Source organism: Magallana gigas, chromosome 4 (assembly GCF_963853765.1).
Source record: "Magallana gigas chromosome 4, xbMagGiga1.1, whole genome shotgun sequence".
Classification (NCBI taxonomy): Eukaryota; Metazoa; Mollusca; class Bivalvia; order Ostreida; family Ostreidae; genus Magallana; species Magallana gigas.
In genome coordinates, this window is record NC_088856.1 from 53,472,928 (window position 1) to 53,492,265 (window position 19,338).

General features: G+C 33.5%; 1 protein-coding gene and 1 long non-coding RNA gene across 2 annotated transcripts; one reads left to right on the forward strand and one right to left on the reverse strand.

Moving 5' to 3' along the window:
- Nucleotides 1-497: 497 nt before the first annotated feature.
- On the reverse strand, nucleotides 498-13,075 carry LOC105344567 (OTU domain-containing protein 5-B). The gene is made up of 10 exons (XM_011452355.4): nucleotides 12,497-13,075; nucleotides 11,833-11,926; nucleotides 9,836-9,900; nucleotides 8,106-8,262; nucleotides 7,597-7,745; nucleotides 6,708-6,770; nucleotides 5,536-5,667; nucleotides 4,746-4,983; nucleotides 4,148-4,258; nucleotides 498-2,872 (listed from the first exon to the last, which is right to left on the reverse strand). The coding sequence occupies exons 1-10, from the start codon at nucleotides 12,908-12,910 to the stop codon at nucleotides 2,742-2,744; spliced, it is 1,554 nt and encodes a 517-aa protein (XP_011450657.2). The 5' UTR covers nucleotides 12,911-13,075; the 3' UTR covers nucleotides 498-2,741.
- Nucleotides 13,076-13,553: 478 nt separating this feature from the next.
- Nucleotides 13,554-19,155, forward strand: LOC136274941 (uncharacterized). Its single transcript, XR_010713392.1, has 3 exons — nucleotides 13,554-15,564; nucleotides 18,798-18,905; nucleotides 19,043-19,155. It is a non-coding gene; the product is annotated as an uncharacterized lncRNA (long non-coding RNA).
- The last annotated feature ends 183 nt before the right edge of the window (nucleotides 19,156-19,338 follow it).

Below are 19,338 nucleotides of genomic sequence, written 5' to 3' on the forward strand. Positions count from 1 at the left end.
CAAAAGGGGTTCAATGTTTAACAATAATACATGTAAATATCTTGTGGACAAAAAATGGGAAAAAAATAATAATAAAAAACATTACAATCTCTATAAGGTCTTCCGTTGGAAACGGAAGACCTTAATAATGAAAATCTCTTTATATGAATCTATTCAACTACATTGTCCACTACACAGATATTTTGTATATGACTCCATAAAGCTGATTTTATTATAATGGCTATTGCTGCTCAGGTGAGTGATATGGCCGATGGGCCTTTTGTTGATTAATACTATCACATGTAGTTTGAACTTTCATACAAAATTTCTACGAAGAATCTTACCTACATATATATAATCACTATAGAGTCATTAAAGTTTGTAAACTAGGTGGAATTACTTGTTTGATTCATGAATTCTGTGTTCATAAATTTGTGGGTGAGGGGACTCAAAACTCATACCAAAATCGGCCATTATGAATTTTCCACGGCATACATTGAAAGATAACATGAGAAAGATTAGAATGACAAATAATAATTTAATTCTTTTCAAATAAAAGCGTGTATCAGAGGGCATGGGAACAAAAGTCGAAAGGCTTCTAATAATAATAATAATAGGAACATTTTTCCAGTCATCTACACATGCTTACTAAGGAAACTGATATTATGTGATGAAAACAGTTCTCTTACAGCATTCACACAAATGTTCAAAATTCATTCAAGCAATACCTTTGTATCTAACAAAATTGAAATAATAAAATAATAGCACTCATTAAACAACTCATATCATATATAACTAAGCCAGAAAAAAACAATATACTCCCTTAAAATGTTTACTTAATTAAACAAGCTTTACCACAATCTAATTTGTTTTCATGCATACTTGTACACAATGAGAAAATAAGTCCCTCTTCTCTTGCAATCACTTGCTATCATAAATCCACATAAATTATTAAACATTTACATGTTGTAGATATCTACTTTTTGTTTGCTTCAATTTAAACCAAACAATTTGCACATAGTACATATATTCAATTTTTTTTAATTTCAGTTCAAAAATATTAAAATAAAATATATTTTTTCTATTATAATGGAAATCTAAGTTATAACCATACATTTACAATAATATTCTCTTTCAAAATAACCATTTAATAAGCAAAAATAAAAATACATGTACATGTATTAAAAAAAAAGTTGGGTTTCTTTTAACACTTAAACACAGTACCCTAGACATATACTGTGGAGGCAATAGAATTTGTAATGGCTGAATTTTGGGGGATTTAATGAGTATCCTGACACGCATATTAATATCCCCAACAAACTACAAAATGTGGTCTTTATTCATTATACATATAAGCCTACCTACAAAAATCACACACCCTTATGAACCATTCAAAAGTTGACAATCCACAACAATTGGAATAAACCAAAAATTTCAACGATTCCACAGGATATACAATTACATATATAATTTTTTCAATACACAAACAGATAAGTATGGTATAATGTGTTTTTAAAATTGAAAAAAAAAAACGATAATGAAAGATGAACATTTGTTTGTTGCATATGTGCTTGAAATTTACAGTTGACAATGAATTGTCCTGCAGACATAATTCTAATAAAAAAAATAATTGAATAAATGTTTTACAAAACTCAGTTTGCTGTTGTTTGTAGCATTAAGAGGGCTGGATGACCAAGACTCTACTAATCTCCTTAGAACAAAGAGTTCTTTATTCAAATTTCACAGCCAAAATAATTGATTTTTTTCTTTTCTAAATAATAGTTACCGGTACTGACCTTAAATATCACATGTAAAATATTTAAGGTAGATCTGATGTTTAAAGTGTTTGACCAGCCTCTTTAATGGTGTAATTTATTCCTTTGACCTTTTCCTTGTTAACTTTACCACCATTTTCTACATGTAAAATCGACGCTCTTTCACATCGCCTCCTGATACACTAGGGGTATATTCTTGCTGGGTAATAATTTCTTTGGTTTGCAGAAACATTATCCAAGTTTTTGAAATAAAATAAAAATAATAACCATAAAACTTTAATCCCAGTGGCACTTCATATTTTCTAGTTGTTAATAGTCCTGCTACTCAAAGGGTGACAGTAGACATAACAAAATCACTAACAAAAATAACTCAAACTAGTGATAAAATTTGTCTGGAAAAATTAACTTGTACATGATGTGTTTCTTGCGACATCCATAATATGTTCATAACTAAGTCAATATGAGAACAACAAGAAATCTGCATGTTCATGAAATTTACATTTTATATTAAGTATGCTCTACAGCGAGAAGATCTGATTCCTCCAAACAATCATCGGTTCCAATAAATGATTTCAATATACATGTTCTGTAAAAACTATGACAAGTTCTCTATCACTTGCAATGATATCAGCATTAAAACTTAAGGCCTTCAGGATATCCTTTCAAATGGAAGTAAAATGCTGCATAATGTCAAAAAAAGACTAAGTTAACTATAACGGAAATTGCTTGAAAAGGTTCGAGAAATGGGGTCCTATGTACACATCTCTGATGAGACGCGCGAGTCACTCTGATGAGACGCGCGAGTCACTCTGATGAGAAGCGCGAGTCACTCTGATGAGACGCGCGAGTTGTACATGTCTCTGATGAGACACGCGAGACGTACACGTCTCTGATGATACGTGCGAGTTCCGCCTATCTTTAACTTTGTGTACAGAAGCCACTATAACCTGAAGAATTAAAATAAAGGAGTTAGACGTGGGCCCTGTGTTAGCTGAAGGTGGAGGGATCGGGGGTGGGGGAAGATGAGGCGGACTTCTTGAGGCTGTCCAGGTACTCCTTCTGAGACTGGGCTATCACCTGAGTCATGATGTCATCTTCATCCATCCAATCAGAAAGACCTGTTTGAAACAATGCAAGACCATTTATTTCATACACAAGACATTAAAATATTGCTACCTGTTTAATAAGATATGTAATGGAATTCAAGTTCAATCAAAAATACAACCATCAGTATGTTCAAAACAATTCAATAAACAACTCACTATGATCCAAGATTTTTAAAATAAATACACTGTATATCCCTAAGCCCCTTTAAAAGAGTGACGTTTTTGGTATTAAAACTTATTTTTGAAATGGAGGTCTTACAATATTCAATTGTGTAAACCATATCTATACTACAGTAAAACTCGTTTAGTGCAAACACAGATATAGCAAATTCTCAGATATAGCAAAGTTTATTTGAGTCCTTGGTAAAATTCAAATTATTACGGTTAAAACGAATTCGGGTATAACGAATTTACAGATATAACGAACTGATATTGAGTCCTGTAGCGGTGAATAATAGCGAAATTTAACACTTTTATAACGAATTTCTTTACAGTTTAAAAAGTTTGCATTACCATTTAACATAATAGTTTGAATGCTTTTTTATTCATATAATTTTTTCAATTCACAATACGATTATTTAAGGTATCAAAGTAATGAAATTTTTGTTTAAGCCTCATTTAGCAAAAATTATAGCAAACAATCTTGCGCATGCACATAACATTCACACTAAATCACGGGAGGTTCTTTAGTATATCTCTCCACGATATCACATTTGCATGGATAAACTCAGAAACGATATTACAAAAACATGAATGTGTAAATTTTCATTGAAAATTTGTCATATATTCTGTTCATCAAAGGAAATACAGGAGATAACTCTAACTCAGTGCATTTAAAATGAAAAATCCAGAGAGTTCTGAATGTCAACATGATGTGTAAATTCGAAGCAAGTTAAAAACGTCGGTGAAAAAGTGTTGAATTCTTCATTAATATGAATTAAATTTTTATATGAAAGGTATTTACAGCCCTACAATGGTTTGCTATGAATAATTTGACTGTTATTTTCAATGCAGCTTCATTAATGTTCTCAAAAATTGTTTCGGAGCTATTCTGCAATTTTTTGCTACATTACAGGTATATGGAAGGCATTTTAACTGTGTTGAATGCCTGTCAGATTATTATAACTAAGCAGAGTGTAGTGAAATTAATGGCATTATTGTAGGCTTAAATCTTGGTTATGTAAATGTCAACAATATGGTGTGTCGATGTATCTATTTCGTAAATGTCCGATATCATATGCATGCAGGGGTCAAAGTCTAGTGTTAATCAATTAAACGTCAACTCACCATACATATCGGAATTGTAGCAGTTCATTAAGGAAGAGGTTTCTACAAAGTTGGTTGTCATCAAGTCCTGGGCCCCTCCTGTTGCCCCCAAGCTGCCAAGAGTGTCTGACACTAGAAGAAATAGTCCAAACATTCACACAAAATGCTTAGTGCATTCATTTTTAAGGAATGATAGCTTCAGCTAGATTTAGAATTGCAAACAAAGATTTATGCAAAGTATATAACATTTTCTTAAAGGGGCATGGTCACAATTTTAGTCAAAAATTATTTTTTCAATTTTTTTGTTTAAAATGCTTCAAAAATACAGCTTACAAAAATTAAAAAACCCATGATATTTTTTGTCATTTTAGTAAAAACATTTTAGTACAAAATAATATTTGTGTAAACAAAAACATGACAGTTGCAGCTAATATTGCTTTGATAAATAAAATATAATGAAATATCACTGCTTTCAAAGCTAAGCTGTATTGAATCTGTAGTTCGAGTTTCTGTGAGTACACACTGGGACAAAAGATTAAGATGGAAAAATAGAACAAATTCTCTCCAGACAGACTACAGATATCTCACCTGGCTGACAGTAAAAAGAGTTCTGACTTACCTGTGGAGGCATTGTATCCAGAACATTCGGGGAGGGGGGATCGCTGACCGGCACTCTCGCCCTGCTGGGGGCTGCTGGGATTGCTGCGTCCCGTGTCTAGCCTCTGAGGGCTGTTCCCTCCTGACCCCGGGTTACTCCGGGTCCTGGGTGATCTCCCCTGCTGCAAGAGTTCAGGAGACCCCAGATCTTTGTACATGTTGTCTTTGGAGGAGCTACAAGTGGCGCTGGCTGACCGAGGCTATAATGTCACAGAGAAAGTTCATTTACTTAAAATAAGTAACATACAACAAATCTTTCGTTAACATTCAGTCTTTGCCATTATAAATAGAATTTGCAAGAAGTATTTACATGTAATGACCACTTTTACACATGATTGCTACTAACGTCGCTGATCAAAAAATGTTGGATTTGTACAATTTATATGCAAGGGTGCTTCTTGCTAGGATTTGCAAGAAAAATATCATAATTAATACCTACATATGCTTGATTTTGGCTAGAATGTGAGTGATGTATCAGCATACTGATTGGGCTCTGCTTACAATTCTGATTCTCACTAGGATCTGTGACATGTATGGCATACTTACAGAGCTCTGTTTGCAAGCATAGTTCTCGCTGAGATATATGTCATACTTACAGAGCTCTGTTTGCGAGCATAGTTCTCACTGAGATGTATTGCATACTTACAGAGCTCTGTTTGCGAGCATAGTTCTCACTGAGATGTATTGCATACTTACAAAGCTCTGTTTGCGAGCATGGTTCTACATGTAGCTGGGATGTATGTCATACTTACAGAGCTCTGTTTGCGAGCATGGTTCTCGCTTTCCTTTAACCACTGTAGGTAGGATTCGCGCGCCACCTGTTCCTCTATTGTCTCCTGTGTTACCTCCCAGTCTGTCTCTCGCAGCTTGTCCTCCAACATGGTCTGTTAACATGATAATAAAAGCATGGTCTGTTAACATGATAATTAAAAGCATGGTCCGTTAACATGATAATAAAAGCATGGTCCGTTAACATGATAATAAATACATGGTCTGTTAACATAATATTAAAAGCAGGGTCTGTTAACATGATAATAAAAGCATGGTCTGTCAACATGATAATAAAAGCATGGTCCGTTAACATGATAATAAAAGCATTGTCTGTTAACATGATAATAAAAGCATGGTCTGTCAACATGATAATAAAAGCATGGTCAGTTAACATGATAATAAAAGCATGGTCTGTCAACATGATAATAAAAGCATGGTCTGTCAACATGATAATAAAAGCATGGTCTGTCAACATGATAATAAAAGCATGGTCCGTTAACATGATAATAAAAGCATGGTCCGTTAACATGATAATAAATACATGGTCTGTTAGCATGATAATAAAAAGCATGGTCTGTTAACATGATAATAAAAACATGGTTCGTTAACATGATAATAAAAGCATGGTCTGTCAACATGATAATAAAAGCATGGTCAGTTAACATGATAATAAAAGCATGGTCTGTCAACATGATAATAAAAGCATGGTCTGTCAACATGATAATAAAAGCATGGTCAGTTAACATGATAATAAAAGCATGGTCTGTCAACATGATAATAAAAGCATGGTCTGTCAACATGATAATAAAAGCATGGTCAGTTAACATGATAATAAAAGCATGGTCTGTCAACATGATAATAAAAGCATGGTCTGTCAACATGATAATAAAAGCATGGTCCGTTAACATGATAATAAAAGCATGGTCCGTTAACATGATAATAAATACATGGTCTGTTAGCATGATAATAAAAGCATGGTCCGCTAGCATGATAAAGTTAAATTTGTATATCGACTTGATAATAACATGGTTTGCTTGACAATATAATGGTCCGATAATTTAATAATAACATGTGCAGATAACATGAAAACAACATGGTCTGTTAACATGTTTTACTCTTTAAATGTATGGTATGAGCTTGAACGCTGACGTACCTGTTCTATGTGAACATCTTCAGACTGTCGGACAGCGTCCCTCATCTGAGTTTTGTCAGCCATCTATAAATAATGATAATGAAACTAAAATTTTATACTAAATAAATGTTTATCCTTTACTGTTTTAAAATAGACAAGTAAAATGTGACCTTCCAACCTATTTCTTTAAAACAGTGAAACAAATAAACTTCTGAAAAAGATCTTTGCAGAAAAACACAACTTCAGCAAACATTCTTCTATACAGGCTTATAGAGGTCAGTCATTTTCCCTACCCTCTCTCTTAGAATTTTATTATCAACTGACTTCATAAAACAAAGAAACATTTAATCAAACAAAATTGCCTGGCCCCTTGTTATCACTTATTTTACTGTATTTGTTTGTTAATCATTGTTGAGCTGGGCATTTGAACTGGTTTTCATGAATCTTCATTCTTTTCCCACCTAGACCTCTAGTCCTGTAGTAGCCTTTTATTCGTGTTCTCAAAACATCCCAGTAGAGAGAAAATCCCCTTGACAAAGATCTATATTTCCCATGTAGCTTGTAACAGAAGATTTGATTGGCAAATAAGCCAGGCATAAATTTCCGTACACCTGACTTGAGCCGAAGGTAGAAGAACAAGACGTCACAATACATCAAATGCGAAAAAAAGGTGACGTCACAATGCATTAAATCCGTAAATGGTATACATTGAAATTGTAATATACCGGATTTATTTGGTTTACATAGAAAATAAATTTGTTAACCAGGTCCAGTCAAGGATGTATGGCGATTTATCTCGGGTTGCAATCCTTACATGTATGAAATACAACCCAGGGTAAATCACCGTACACCCTTGATTGAACCTGGATAGCTAATTAGATCTTTGTTGAGCTTGGCGTGCTGGACTTACCCCCGGCTGTAGACCTGGCAGTCCCAGACCTACACCAATGGTGGCCTTGAACGGATCCACGATGGAGTTGTAGTGGACGTTACCATGGTAACTTATCCTAATGGGCTCATTTTCTGTCTTGTAAGGGCAGTTGAATGTGTTTATTGGATCTACAAGTCATAGGAATATATTCAGCGTCAGTGTCTTAACATTTCATGTTTTCATTTTCATTTATTGGTTTACCAAATATATATGCAGGTTGTCATGCAACCAATTGCATACTATGATAGTGGTGTGTTAATAATAATTCACATATTAGATACGTTTGTAAAGTCAAACTATTTACATGTTTAATCATTAAAAATATAAAAAATATACAAATAAATATAAAATATGTAATCACTATTATTGAACTCTTGATATTGGAAAGCAACTCAAAATGTCTAATATACATCATTTTAATGTAATTCAAAATCTTGAAATTATATTTTCTCTTTCCAATATCATATCTAGTAGCTTTAGGGTTATACCTATGCTGTATTGGTAAACCTCAATCGGTCGATTGAACATCTCACTCATTGCCTGCATCTCAACATGGTTTCCATGGCAATTTTCCATTTTCTTTCGATTAATGTAAGTGGTAAAATCCTCCGTAACATATTGCGAAAAGTAGTCACAGTTTTTCAGCTACAAGAAACGATTAGAAGACTACATGTACTTGATAAGTTTGTGAATGATCACTATTGTCTCTAATAGAAAATAAAATAAAGCACATATCTCATGAACAATAAGAAACAGTTCAAGATGAACAAATGTAATTCTGTCATACATCCAGTAAAATATATCACATGGGTTGAAGCTGGCACACACAAAAATCAGACATCAATAAAGTTTGGGGGAGATTTTCAAAATATAAAGCTGTGATGTATTTCAAGGTATCATGTAATTTTCACACATATTTTGACCAAATAAAATAAATTTTTTGTCACTTGATCAAACTCTATCATCAATACATGCAGTTACAGGAGATTTTCGAATGATAAATTTGTAATCTACCATGAAATCATTTAAATTTGTTGGAGCCAATATTTGTTGATGACAAATGTTTTATTTATGGGTTCCTGTGGACATAGTTGAGTTCATAGGGTGGCTTGATCCAATAATGAACCAATACAGTGTTTCATAATTTGTTAATGATGTAACTTGCTGGTAAGAGGAGTACCAATGATTTCCTTGAAAACTGAAACACCAAGAATTCTAACTATTGTAGATTCTTAATTAAGGAGGCCGACTTTAGTTTGCATTGCGCATGTTTTCGCGCATTCTAATATAATACAGTTGATTTATACTTCTTATGATTTTTTTTCGATATCATTTATAAAATTGAACACAATAAACAAAATACCAATAAAAATATTTAGATTTTTAAAGGAAATTTTTATTTTAAACACGATTTTTACCTTGTGTGGTAGGGGAGCATTGCCATTGCGCTTTTATGACGTTATGATAAAATGAAGCTTTGTAGGAGTAAGTTATAAGAAATAACATAAAAGAAAAAGTAAAAATTGTACGCTGTTGAAATTTTATATACAGAATGATGCTATCCTCGAGGACATTTTCCTCATTTTTGGAATGAATCCATTATACCAATCATCATTCGTGATGATCCAAATATATAGCAAAATTTGGTGCATTTCAATATTTTGAGATGGCCCCCACTAAAAACCAGACGATAGAATTTTGTGTTTTTTACATATAAGGTAGGAAATTATATTGCTAATCATATTTAACAATTTGAGAAAAAAAGCTATTGTAGTATTTTTTTAAACTGTTTGGATGTGCGGAAAATGACAGTTTCCTATATATTCCTATAGTAAATGTACCTCTATTTTGAGATGGTCCCTAAAAAGAACCAGACGGTCAATTTTCATGAACCTTCGCAAATAAACTAGAGTAGGTTTAAATTACATATGGTTAAAAAATAAAGAGTTATGCTATTGTAGTTTTTCCGCAAAAAAACCCAAATCGGCCTCCTTAAACCCCAGGAATTAATATCTGAGTAAAATTGCGAGAAGTACATCTCACGGATTTAAAAATCTTGCTTTTGTTTTTCGGACAGATATCAACTAAATGAAACTATAATAAAAATCTGGTGTTCACAATCTTATATTCCCACGTTTTGATGCAAAATGTTGAATAGCGGAATTAAGTACTGGCATAAAATAAGGAATCTACAGTATTCCACATTAATTGTACATACCATGTAATCCACACACATCTTTCTGACTGCGGCGTGCATTTCCTGGTCCCCATACACTTGGTCAGCTGTAAGAACAAACAGTAATCAAAGTACTGAAGTACTGACGGGAGTTGATTTTATCGATTATCATTTATTCAAAATCAACGATATGTGATTTTGCATGGCAAGTAGTATCGGTAATCGAAATTGTATGGATCCAGGCAAGATTGAACTCTTGTCTTGTTCAACCAAACGCTCGGCTGTCTCTGTTTATCTCCGACAAGCAAGAGAGACACTGTTTTGTCGGATATTAACCAAGCGTCTGGCTGAACGAGACTGATTGAACTCTAGTGTAGGAATACATACGACTTTAAAATCTGAACTGTTTGTACAATTTAAAATCTTACTATTTTCATGGTATTAATAAATAAGTTTTCTTGAAAAACAATGCTTCAGAATACATAGCATCGAATTTATCGATTATTTTCAAGAACTAAGTGTTGTCAGCGGTATTGATTTGTGCTTAGGTCCAAACACTGTTTCACTTTCGCTTTGCCCGTGTAAGTGCATAGGAGAGTTGATTAAAATCAACTCCCAAAAATGAGGATCACTAATGGAGGTCATTTGGATTTGGAGAATTACCAGCCTCATGATGAGAACTTTTGATGATTGTTTACCATTGTATGAGTTTGCTTTAACAAAAGAATAGGTGTGCAAATCTTTGTTAAAGATTCAGTTTGGTGGTTTGACTATCAAATAATTCAATTACAGAAAAAACTAAATATTAAATATACACCTAAATGAGCAGAATATTTCTTTCCCATTACTTTAATTAAAGATAGAAGTAAATTTTATCAAATAGACACATAATAGAACTAGCAGCATAATTATTTTCTATGAATCTGATTAATTATTTTCATGTAATTAATTCCATTTTACACAGCTCAGATATAATATTTGAAAACCACATCAAATTAAGAGACTCTTCAAACCACAGGGAATTTGTTATTTTGCTGGGCACAAATAGAGGGAAAAACCCCAAGTAGGCTCAAAATTAAGACCCAGTTCTTTAAAAACCACTGCTTCACTAACTAAGCTAAAAGAGTTCACCCACTAGCTAGCTGCTAGCACTAGTAGGGGTGTTAAATCTAAAGCGAACTAGCCTACTGTAGGTGTGGCAGTATTGAGCCTATCATATCCGGTAGCAAGTTGTTTCGGCATTTTCCCCTTTCGGACCATGATTTGTTTGGCCCTGGTGAGTTTCAGGCCTTCGCCAGTTCGGCCTTAGATACTTAGTTGTTTCAGCCTGAGATAATAAATTAGAGTTGTTTTAATAAATGTGTTTGTTACTGTTATTTCTTTGTTGTTGTTTTTATGAAATGGAGTGTGTCCCCCATCAAATGCTCAAAAGAAAAAGTACTACTAAGAATGTCAATAAAAGAATTACATGTACTAATAATTTGACGTATTGTGAACTTTGTAGAATGTGTTTGTAAACAACACACCACCTTTGAGACAGCTGATCCTGTATGAGGAAGAAACCTGGGCGATCAAAAGTGATGTACGGGGGATCTGCCAGTGGTCTGTGTTTCGACTGACTGTCAAAGGGTTTATGAATGACTTAATTCTCATTTTATGTTTTATATGGATTGAGAGAGTTGCCTATCCCAGTAGTATAAACGTCTCTGGTAAAAGTCTTTGAAATTATTAAATATACAATATTGGCAACGAAAAATAAACAACATCATCACTCCAAAATGGAAAAACGACTTCAGAAATGCTCTCTTACTTAACATTATTGAAATTTTTATCTATTTAATAATAATCTCCTCCACTATAAACGTTCTGAAAATAGGCTAAAAATGTCTAAAAATAATGAGTTTACACTCTAAATATAAAACATCCGAATTTCGGATTCCGAAAATAGGCTAATTTGTTTATCATAAAAGACATGTCAAACGGGGAAAGCCCGAAACGACTAGAAATCATCATATCCACTATCACGGGACATTACTTACCGACAGCTCTGAACAGACAGGCCCCGTCTTCTCCCATCTTCTTTATGTCCCATCCTTTCTTTTCCTTCAATGTTTTCTCAAACCAAGCTTCAAGCTGCAAGAAAAGAGAATTATCAATCTTTTAATTACCAAATACGAGCCAATACACAAATTTTTGTATAGACACGAAATGACTCTTGTTATACATATTACTTTAAAAAATATGAAAATTGATAATATTTTCATCTTTGTTTCTAATGATTTATAGTATTAAGTTTTTTTCTGGAAACCTACTGTTAATGAGATTGATCCCTAGGAAGTTATCGATCTACAGTGGGATCGATCTCCAATACACGTTTCAGAAATATTGTAACTTTTGTATCTTTTCATAATTTAAAACTAAATATTTCCATTATCATTATTTTAAACATCCAAGATTTATTCATATTCGATATTTATATATCTATAAAACAGGCTATTATGACCCGGTTGCGCTTTCGGTCTTCACTGTTAATGATACCAAATATCAGTAATTTTTTTAAGTTTAATATTTTCCTATAGAAATTCCCTCTATGATTGATGAGGGTAAATTTTCATAAATTTGGCACGTAGGATGACCAACTAAATATATTAAATATCTACAAGCATCAACAGAAGTGTGACATAGACAAGAGATAGTCCAGACCTCCTCTATGTTGTCGGGGTGTTGGGGAGGCACATATTCGTCACCACTGTTATACCCGGTCTCTTCATACTCCGTGGAGGCCTGATACTCCCTCGAAGTGACCGTGGCCGAGGCGTGCATGCGGTGTTTCCGCGCGTGCGTCCGGTGGGGTGAGGAACGATGTCTCCTCTTATTGTTCACACTCTCATGACCTTCAAAGGTTCCCCCTGGATCGTGGCTGGCCAGTTTCTCCTCCCTCGCGGTCGACGGAACCCAGCGGGTGGGCGAGTTTCGGGAACGGGTGGCCTTTTCGTGGCGAGCGTCCGTCGTGGCTTGGTGGTGTTGGTGGGAGTGCGATGCATGTCCACCCTGGTGCTCGCTGGATTCACACTCGGTTTTCGACGTCGTAGGTTTCTTTTTCGGTAGGATAGTCATCGTTAACTGCGTGTCAACCGATGATCCTTGCTGTTAACTACAGGTTTTCTTGTGTGGTGAGTGGGAAAACGGGTTATTGTGGCCTTTTTTGGCACAAGATGCAGCACAAATGTGTAAGACTTCCAACTTCGAGCAAAAATGGCGACAGTCTGTGACGTCAGGTTTTTATTTTGGTTTTTACCGGAAGTTTCTTTTTCGGTCGATAGGGGTGATGTCAAACTACAAAAAGTGAGGGTTTGAATCAAAATTGCAACGAAATGCCATCATGTTTCAATCGCTTCTGTTTATTATTTTTACATGTACATGATGATATATATAATACATTATTTAATCCATTCGGAGAATGAAAAAAACCAAAAACGTGACGATGTGACGTTGATGAGAAAAATAACCATGCATCGAAGGCGAAACAAAATAACGTTAAAGGACAGGTGACACAAAATCATTTTCTTCTGAAAACATTTTCTTTGATAAATATAAATCAGTTTATAACAATTTTTCCATTTGACTAGCATCAGATAAGAACACACAGCTCAATTAAGTGTGCTGAAAATCCCAGCTGCAACAGATCTCCGAGTTTTGCCGATCTTTAATGAGATAAGAAACCCCTGTGCGTTATTCGTCAAAGTAAACAAAGCAATGGACGAGGATTTATTTACACGTACAGGACAGTGTATTTGTGTTGCAAATGATGATTTTGAAATAAAGCACTATCAGATTAAAGTGAATTTATTAAAAGCATATTTTATTGAAAAGTTTAGTGTATGAACCCTCTCCTGAAAACAAAGTAGTAATTAAGATTATAGAATGTACAAGATTACATATGTTGTTATTTTGTGTACATAAGATAGTGGTAACAGAAATTGAAAAATAGTAATTAAATTAGAATGAATCTGAAGCTAGATTCTGTGATTGATAATCATTTATAGCAGATTATCATCCTGTCTGCCAGACAGGCAACTACTTGTTCAGATTGTCAGTATTCAGTAAAGTTTGAAATATATTGTTTGAATATGCTTATTAATCCAATCTTGCAGATCCAAAACATTGATTTGAATAAGTTGATATTAATCTAAATATTTTTTTTCTTTAAAAAAAACTCAACTGGGAGCACGATGAGTTAGATTTTTTTATATCACATATACATCCTTTTTGTGTAATATTTGTAACAATTAGTGTTGCTGTAAAAAAATAATGCATTGTCCTTCTGAATCTAATGTCAGTATATAAGAATTCATCAGTGTGCATAACAGCTCGTTTTGGGGCTTTTTTTTTTTAGGTTTGATCAATAGAGAATAAATTATACACAGCTCAGAAGTATTACCAAAAAATGATCTTCATAAACTATTAAAGAAAGATCAAATTACATTTGGATAAAATTCAAGGAGTCTGAGATTAATACGTTTTTAAAAACCTGAATACTATGTTAAAAAACTACTGTTTCAGTCTTTACTGATTATGAAAATTGGTAGTTCTTTTAATTAAATTTCAATAAACAAACATGATCAAATACCATACTAAAAATGAAATTAAAAGATGTTTCGGTTATTAGTATTGAGATTAAGGTAGACCCCTGATTTTGTGGAACTAAAGAAATTTACAAACATATTTCCTTACAGGTACCAGGATTTCTGGTAATACTTCTTAAATCAAAAAACCCTTTATTAAGTCCAATTAACTTAATTAGGGTTTATTTAGGGTTTAAGATCCAGTGAAATTCCTGGTCATGAAAAGTCTCTATACATTATCACTTACTATGTATTGACAAAACTAAATCCTTTCTTTAGAAACAATGATTCCATGTTTTTGATGATTTTTATCTTTTAAAAATCAAACATCTGACATATTTTTTCCAGCATGAAGTATATAGATCAATGAAAAGTTAACAGTACAGGTCACAATTTTTACTCCTATTCATAATTGCTGAGGAAACAGAAATGGGGTTTCTAAGCTTAGAAAAACTCTGTTTATGTACTGGGTTCTCAAACTTTTAATTGCAATGAGCAAAAGTTAATGACTTCAGATTTTAGATAAGAACAATTTAGAAATCCCTATGGAAAGATACAGCGAATGGGCAGTGTGTCGGCTATTACGTCGCACCGAAGGTTTCCGATCTCAGAGGCTTCAGATATGCATATTGAGGTCACGCGTCTTATCAGCTCAGTAATTCAGCAATAGCTGTGAAACAGATGGGAGTAGTAAGGAAAATTTTGCAGAAATTGTATCCCACTCACAATTCAACTTGTTGGTCAATGTTTCAGTGATTGTGTCACCTGTCCTTTAACGTTATTTATCAAATAGCATTTTTGGAAAATAAGCTGAGTTTTGTCAATATATTTTCATGCGTTTATTAGCCTAAAAAACAAAGAACACCGTGCATTCGCCACGAAATCCTGCGGCGAAAGATCCATAAGCTCATTAATTGAAATTAATTCATCATATGTTCATGGGTTTGTACAAAGTTGGAGTTTTCGAGCACTATATAATCTAATATTTACATTTTCCAGTGTCTTTGCCTGTGATAATACTACGTATCGATTTTGTACTATTATAACAGCAAGCAATGCCCTTTATAACAATTAGACGCCCATAGGCCACTTAATTAGCTCATATGAGCTTTGCTCGGAAGGAATGGGACATTACACATATGCAAGGTACGTGTCATTAATTTGGTCGGGCGTGTTCAAATCCAATAAAGCCCGAAGGGCTTTATGATAGATTTGATCACGCCCCAACCGAAATTATAATTATCACCTCATAATATTCAAAGAATGATTCCTTATTACTTATATATATTTATATAATTTTAAACCATCTTACGCCGATTAAATATTTGTATAAATATAAATAAGCAAACCCCGCTGGCGCCTCAATTTGGCTTTATGAGTTATTTAGTACAAAATCGATACGTAGTGTTATCACAGGCAAAGACACAGGAAAATGTAATTATGTAAATTTAAGTATAATCAGGAATCATTCTTTGAATATTATGAGGTGATCAAATTCGGTCGGGCATAATCAAATTTATGGCTTTATTGGATTTAATCACTCCCGACTTTATTTGACCACCTCAAGACATATTACTCAAAAAAAAATCCTTTTAATAAATTGTTTTAAGGCTGTCGTAACGCTCCTCAAAAGGGAGAATCATTTCTCTTTATACCTTCTAACATCTTATATTTATTTAGTATTACTTATCAAAATACCGTAGAAATCAAAATTGTAGTTTGTAACATGGCATTAGTGTTTTCGAGGAATCCATCTAAATTAAAGAGAAGGTCTTACTGTACCATCGCAAGTCAAACCTTGAATACCAAGTGCATGTCAAGTGGTATATTCATTATGAAGATTAAGCCCCAAAGTTAACTTGAAACTATAGTTTTTACCCGTGCGTGCACGGGTTGACATTGCATATGATATCGGGCATTTACAAAATATATATATACATCGAAACACCGTATATTGTTGACATTTGCATAACGAAACTTAAAGCCTACAATATTGCTATTAATTTCACTATACACTCTGCTGAGTTGGAATAATCTAACTGTGTCTCGGGAAATGCCTTCATCACAGTCAAAATGCCTCCATCGTCGGAACCCACGGGTTTTCTATCCGTTACACTGCATTGGATAGAAAACCCGTGAGTTCCGACGATGAAATGCAATGCCTCCCATATACCCGTAATGTAGCAGAAATTTGCTGAATCGCTCCAAAACGATTTTGGAGAAAATGAAGTTGCATTGAATATAACAGTCAAATTGTTCACAAAAACCATTTTGAAGCTGTTAATACCTTTCCTCGAAAAGTATAAATCTATAATTGCAGAATCCAACATATTTCAACAACGTTTTTTACACATCTTGTTGACATTCAAAACTCTCGGAATTTTTTCTAGTAAATGCACTGTCTTAGAGTTATCTCCCGTATTTTCTTTGATGAACATTAAAAAATTTTCAATGAAAATTAACACACATTTGTTTTATCGTTTCCAAGTTTATCCATGCAAATATGATATTGTAGAAACATAAAATAAAGAGCCTCTAGTGATTTAGCGTGAATGTAATGCGCATGCGCAAGATTATAAAAACAAGAAAATTCAGATGATTTCCGGAATTTTTTGAGGAATTTTCGTTGATTATTAATTAAAGAAGCCTGATTGAGAAAAAATGAAATCAAATTGGTAATCTTCAAGTACCAATGATGTTTAAAATAAATAAAACAAAAGACAGTACTCTTCCGATTTATCGGTAATAAAGCTAAATTTGAGTCTAGGGACGGGGGGGGGGGGGGGGGGGGGATAGCGCACTGAATGCCTGTTCGATTCAGTCATGAAAAACCAATTTTTATGGTGGCAGAGATATGCCATCACTTGTCAGATAATTATGTCGACTTGTCTGATCTTGATGTCGACTTTTCAGATAATTATGTTGACTTGTCAGTTCTTTAAGTCGACTTGTCACTTATTCACGTGTTTAAAAATTTAACACGTTCACTTTCCACGCCAAATTTGTGCCATCCATTTGAAATAATATTTTCTGACAAGTCGACATAATCATCTTTTAAGTCGACATAATTATCTGACAAGTGGTGGCAGATCTATGCCGCCATAAATTTTGAATTCATTTTTCTCAATTAAATTCATTCAAAAATATTTTTTGATACAAGTTTGCAAAACCGCAATTTCTAACTATTTTCAGTTTTAAATATATTAAACAAATGATACGAAAAAAAAATTGCATTAAATTTTGGTGGTATCGAACCCATAACATAAAAACCCTAGATCTATATTAAGGTTAGTTTATGTCAGATGCTCTAACAACTGAGCCATTTCTATGGTAGCATACATGTAGTTCTGCCACCACTTGTCAGATAATCATGTCGACTTGTCAGATATTAATGTCTTCTTGTCAGATAATTATGTTGACTTGTCAGATCGTTATGTCGACTTGTCACTTATTCATATGTTGAAAAAATTTAACACTAAAACGTTTCCACGCCCAATTTATGCCATCAAGTTGACATAATATTTTTCTGACAAGTCGACATAAGGATCTGACAAGTTGACATAATCATCTGACAAGTCGACATCATTATTTGAAGAGTCGACATAATATACCTATCTGACAAGTCATTATAAAATAAGTCGACTTATAATATGAATGTATGGTGGCATAGATCTGCCACCACTTGTCAGATACTTATGTCGACTTGTCAGATAATTATGTTGACTTGTCAGTTCTTTATGTCGACTTGTCACTTATTCGCGTGTTTAATAATTTAACACTATAACCTTTTCACGCCATATTTGTGCCATCCAGTTGAAATAATATTTTCTGACAAGTCGACATAAGGATCTGACAAGTCGACATAATCATCTTTTAAGTCGACATAATTATCTGACAAGTCGACACAATTACTTGACAAGACGACATAACATCTGACAAGTCAACATCATTATCTGACAAGTCGACTTATAAAATGAATGATAATTTTCTTTAAACTAGTTGCCATATTATTTTTTCTGTCAGATAATTACGTTATCTTGTCAGATCGTAATGTCGACTTGTCAAATAATTATGTTAACTTGTCAGATATTTATGTCGACTTATATGATATTATGATGCCAAGTAAATGGCAGTTAGTGGCACTAACACGCTTTAACAACAAAATATTGAGTTTCTAGTCAATATGGTCATTTTCTGACATGTCAACATAAAGATCTGACAAGTTGACATAAATATCTGACAAGTCGACATAATCATCTGACAAGTCGACATAATTATCTGACAAGTCGACATAATTATCTGACAAGTGGTGGCAGATCTATGCCACCATACATCTCTCTACATTTTTTGTAAATAAAAATCTGTTTGTTTTCCTTTAGACTTATAAATATTTAGACTATGAGAAAAATATGGAGCACAGACCCACTCTATGAAAGAAAATGCCTTGAAGTTCTAAGAAATGACACTATTTGCAGTTTTTGATACATGTACGTATACGCCTGTTTGAGTCAACATATTCTAAGTATTGAACATATTTATAGGTTACAAATCAATGATATGTTAAATATATATTGTTTTAATGATTTTTAAAAATATCAGATTTATTAATATATTAATTTTTCAGTAGCTTTTCCGACCGTGTATGGGCATTTTACACGCCTTATCCACCCATCCTCTTGTTATATCCGTCAAGTTTACGTGTAATAAAGTCACAGGGAATCAAATTCGCCTCATTGTAAGTGTTCAATTCATTATATGCGTGTTCACTACAACTGTGTTTTACTGTATAGGCACCTGTTTCTGTAGATTTTCACAGATTTATAATGCATTGATGTATTTCCTGAAAGAATATATGTTACTATAAGATTTTGTAAATAACTCGGCATCCAAAACAAAAGTAAAAAGATAACTGAATAAAAT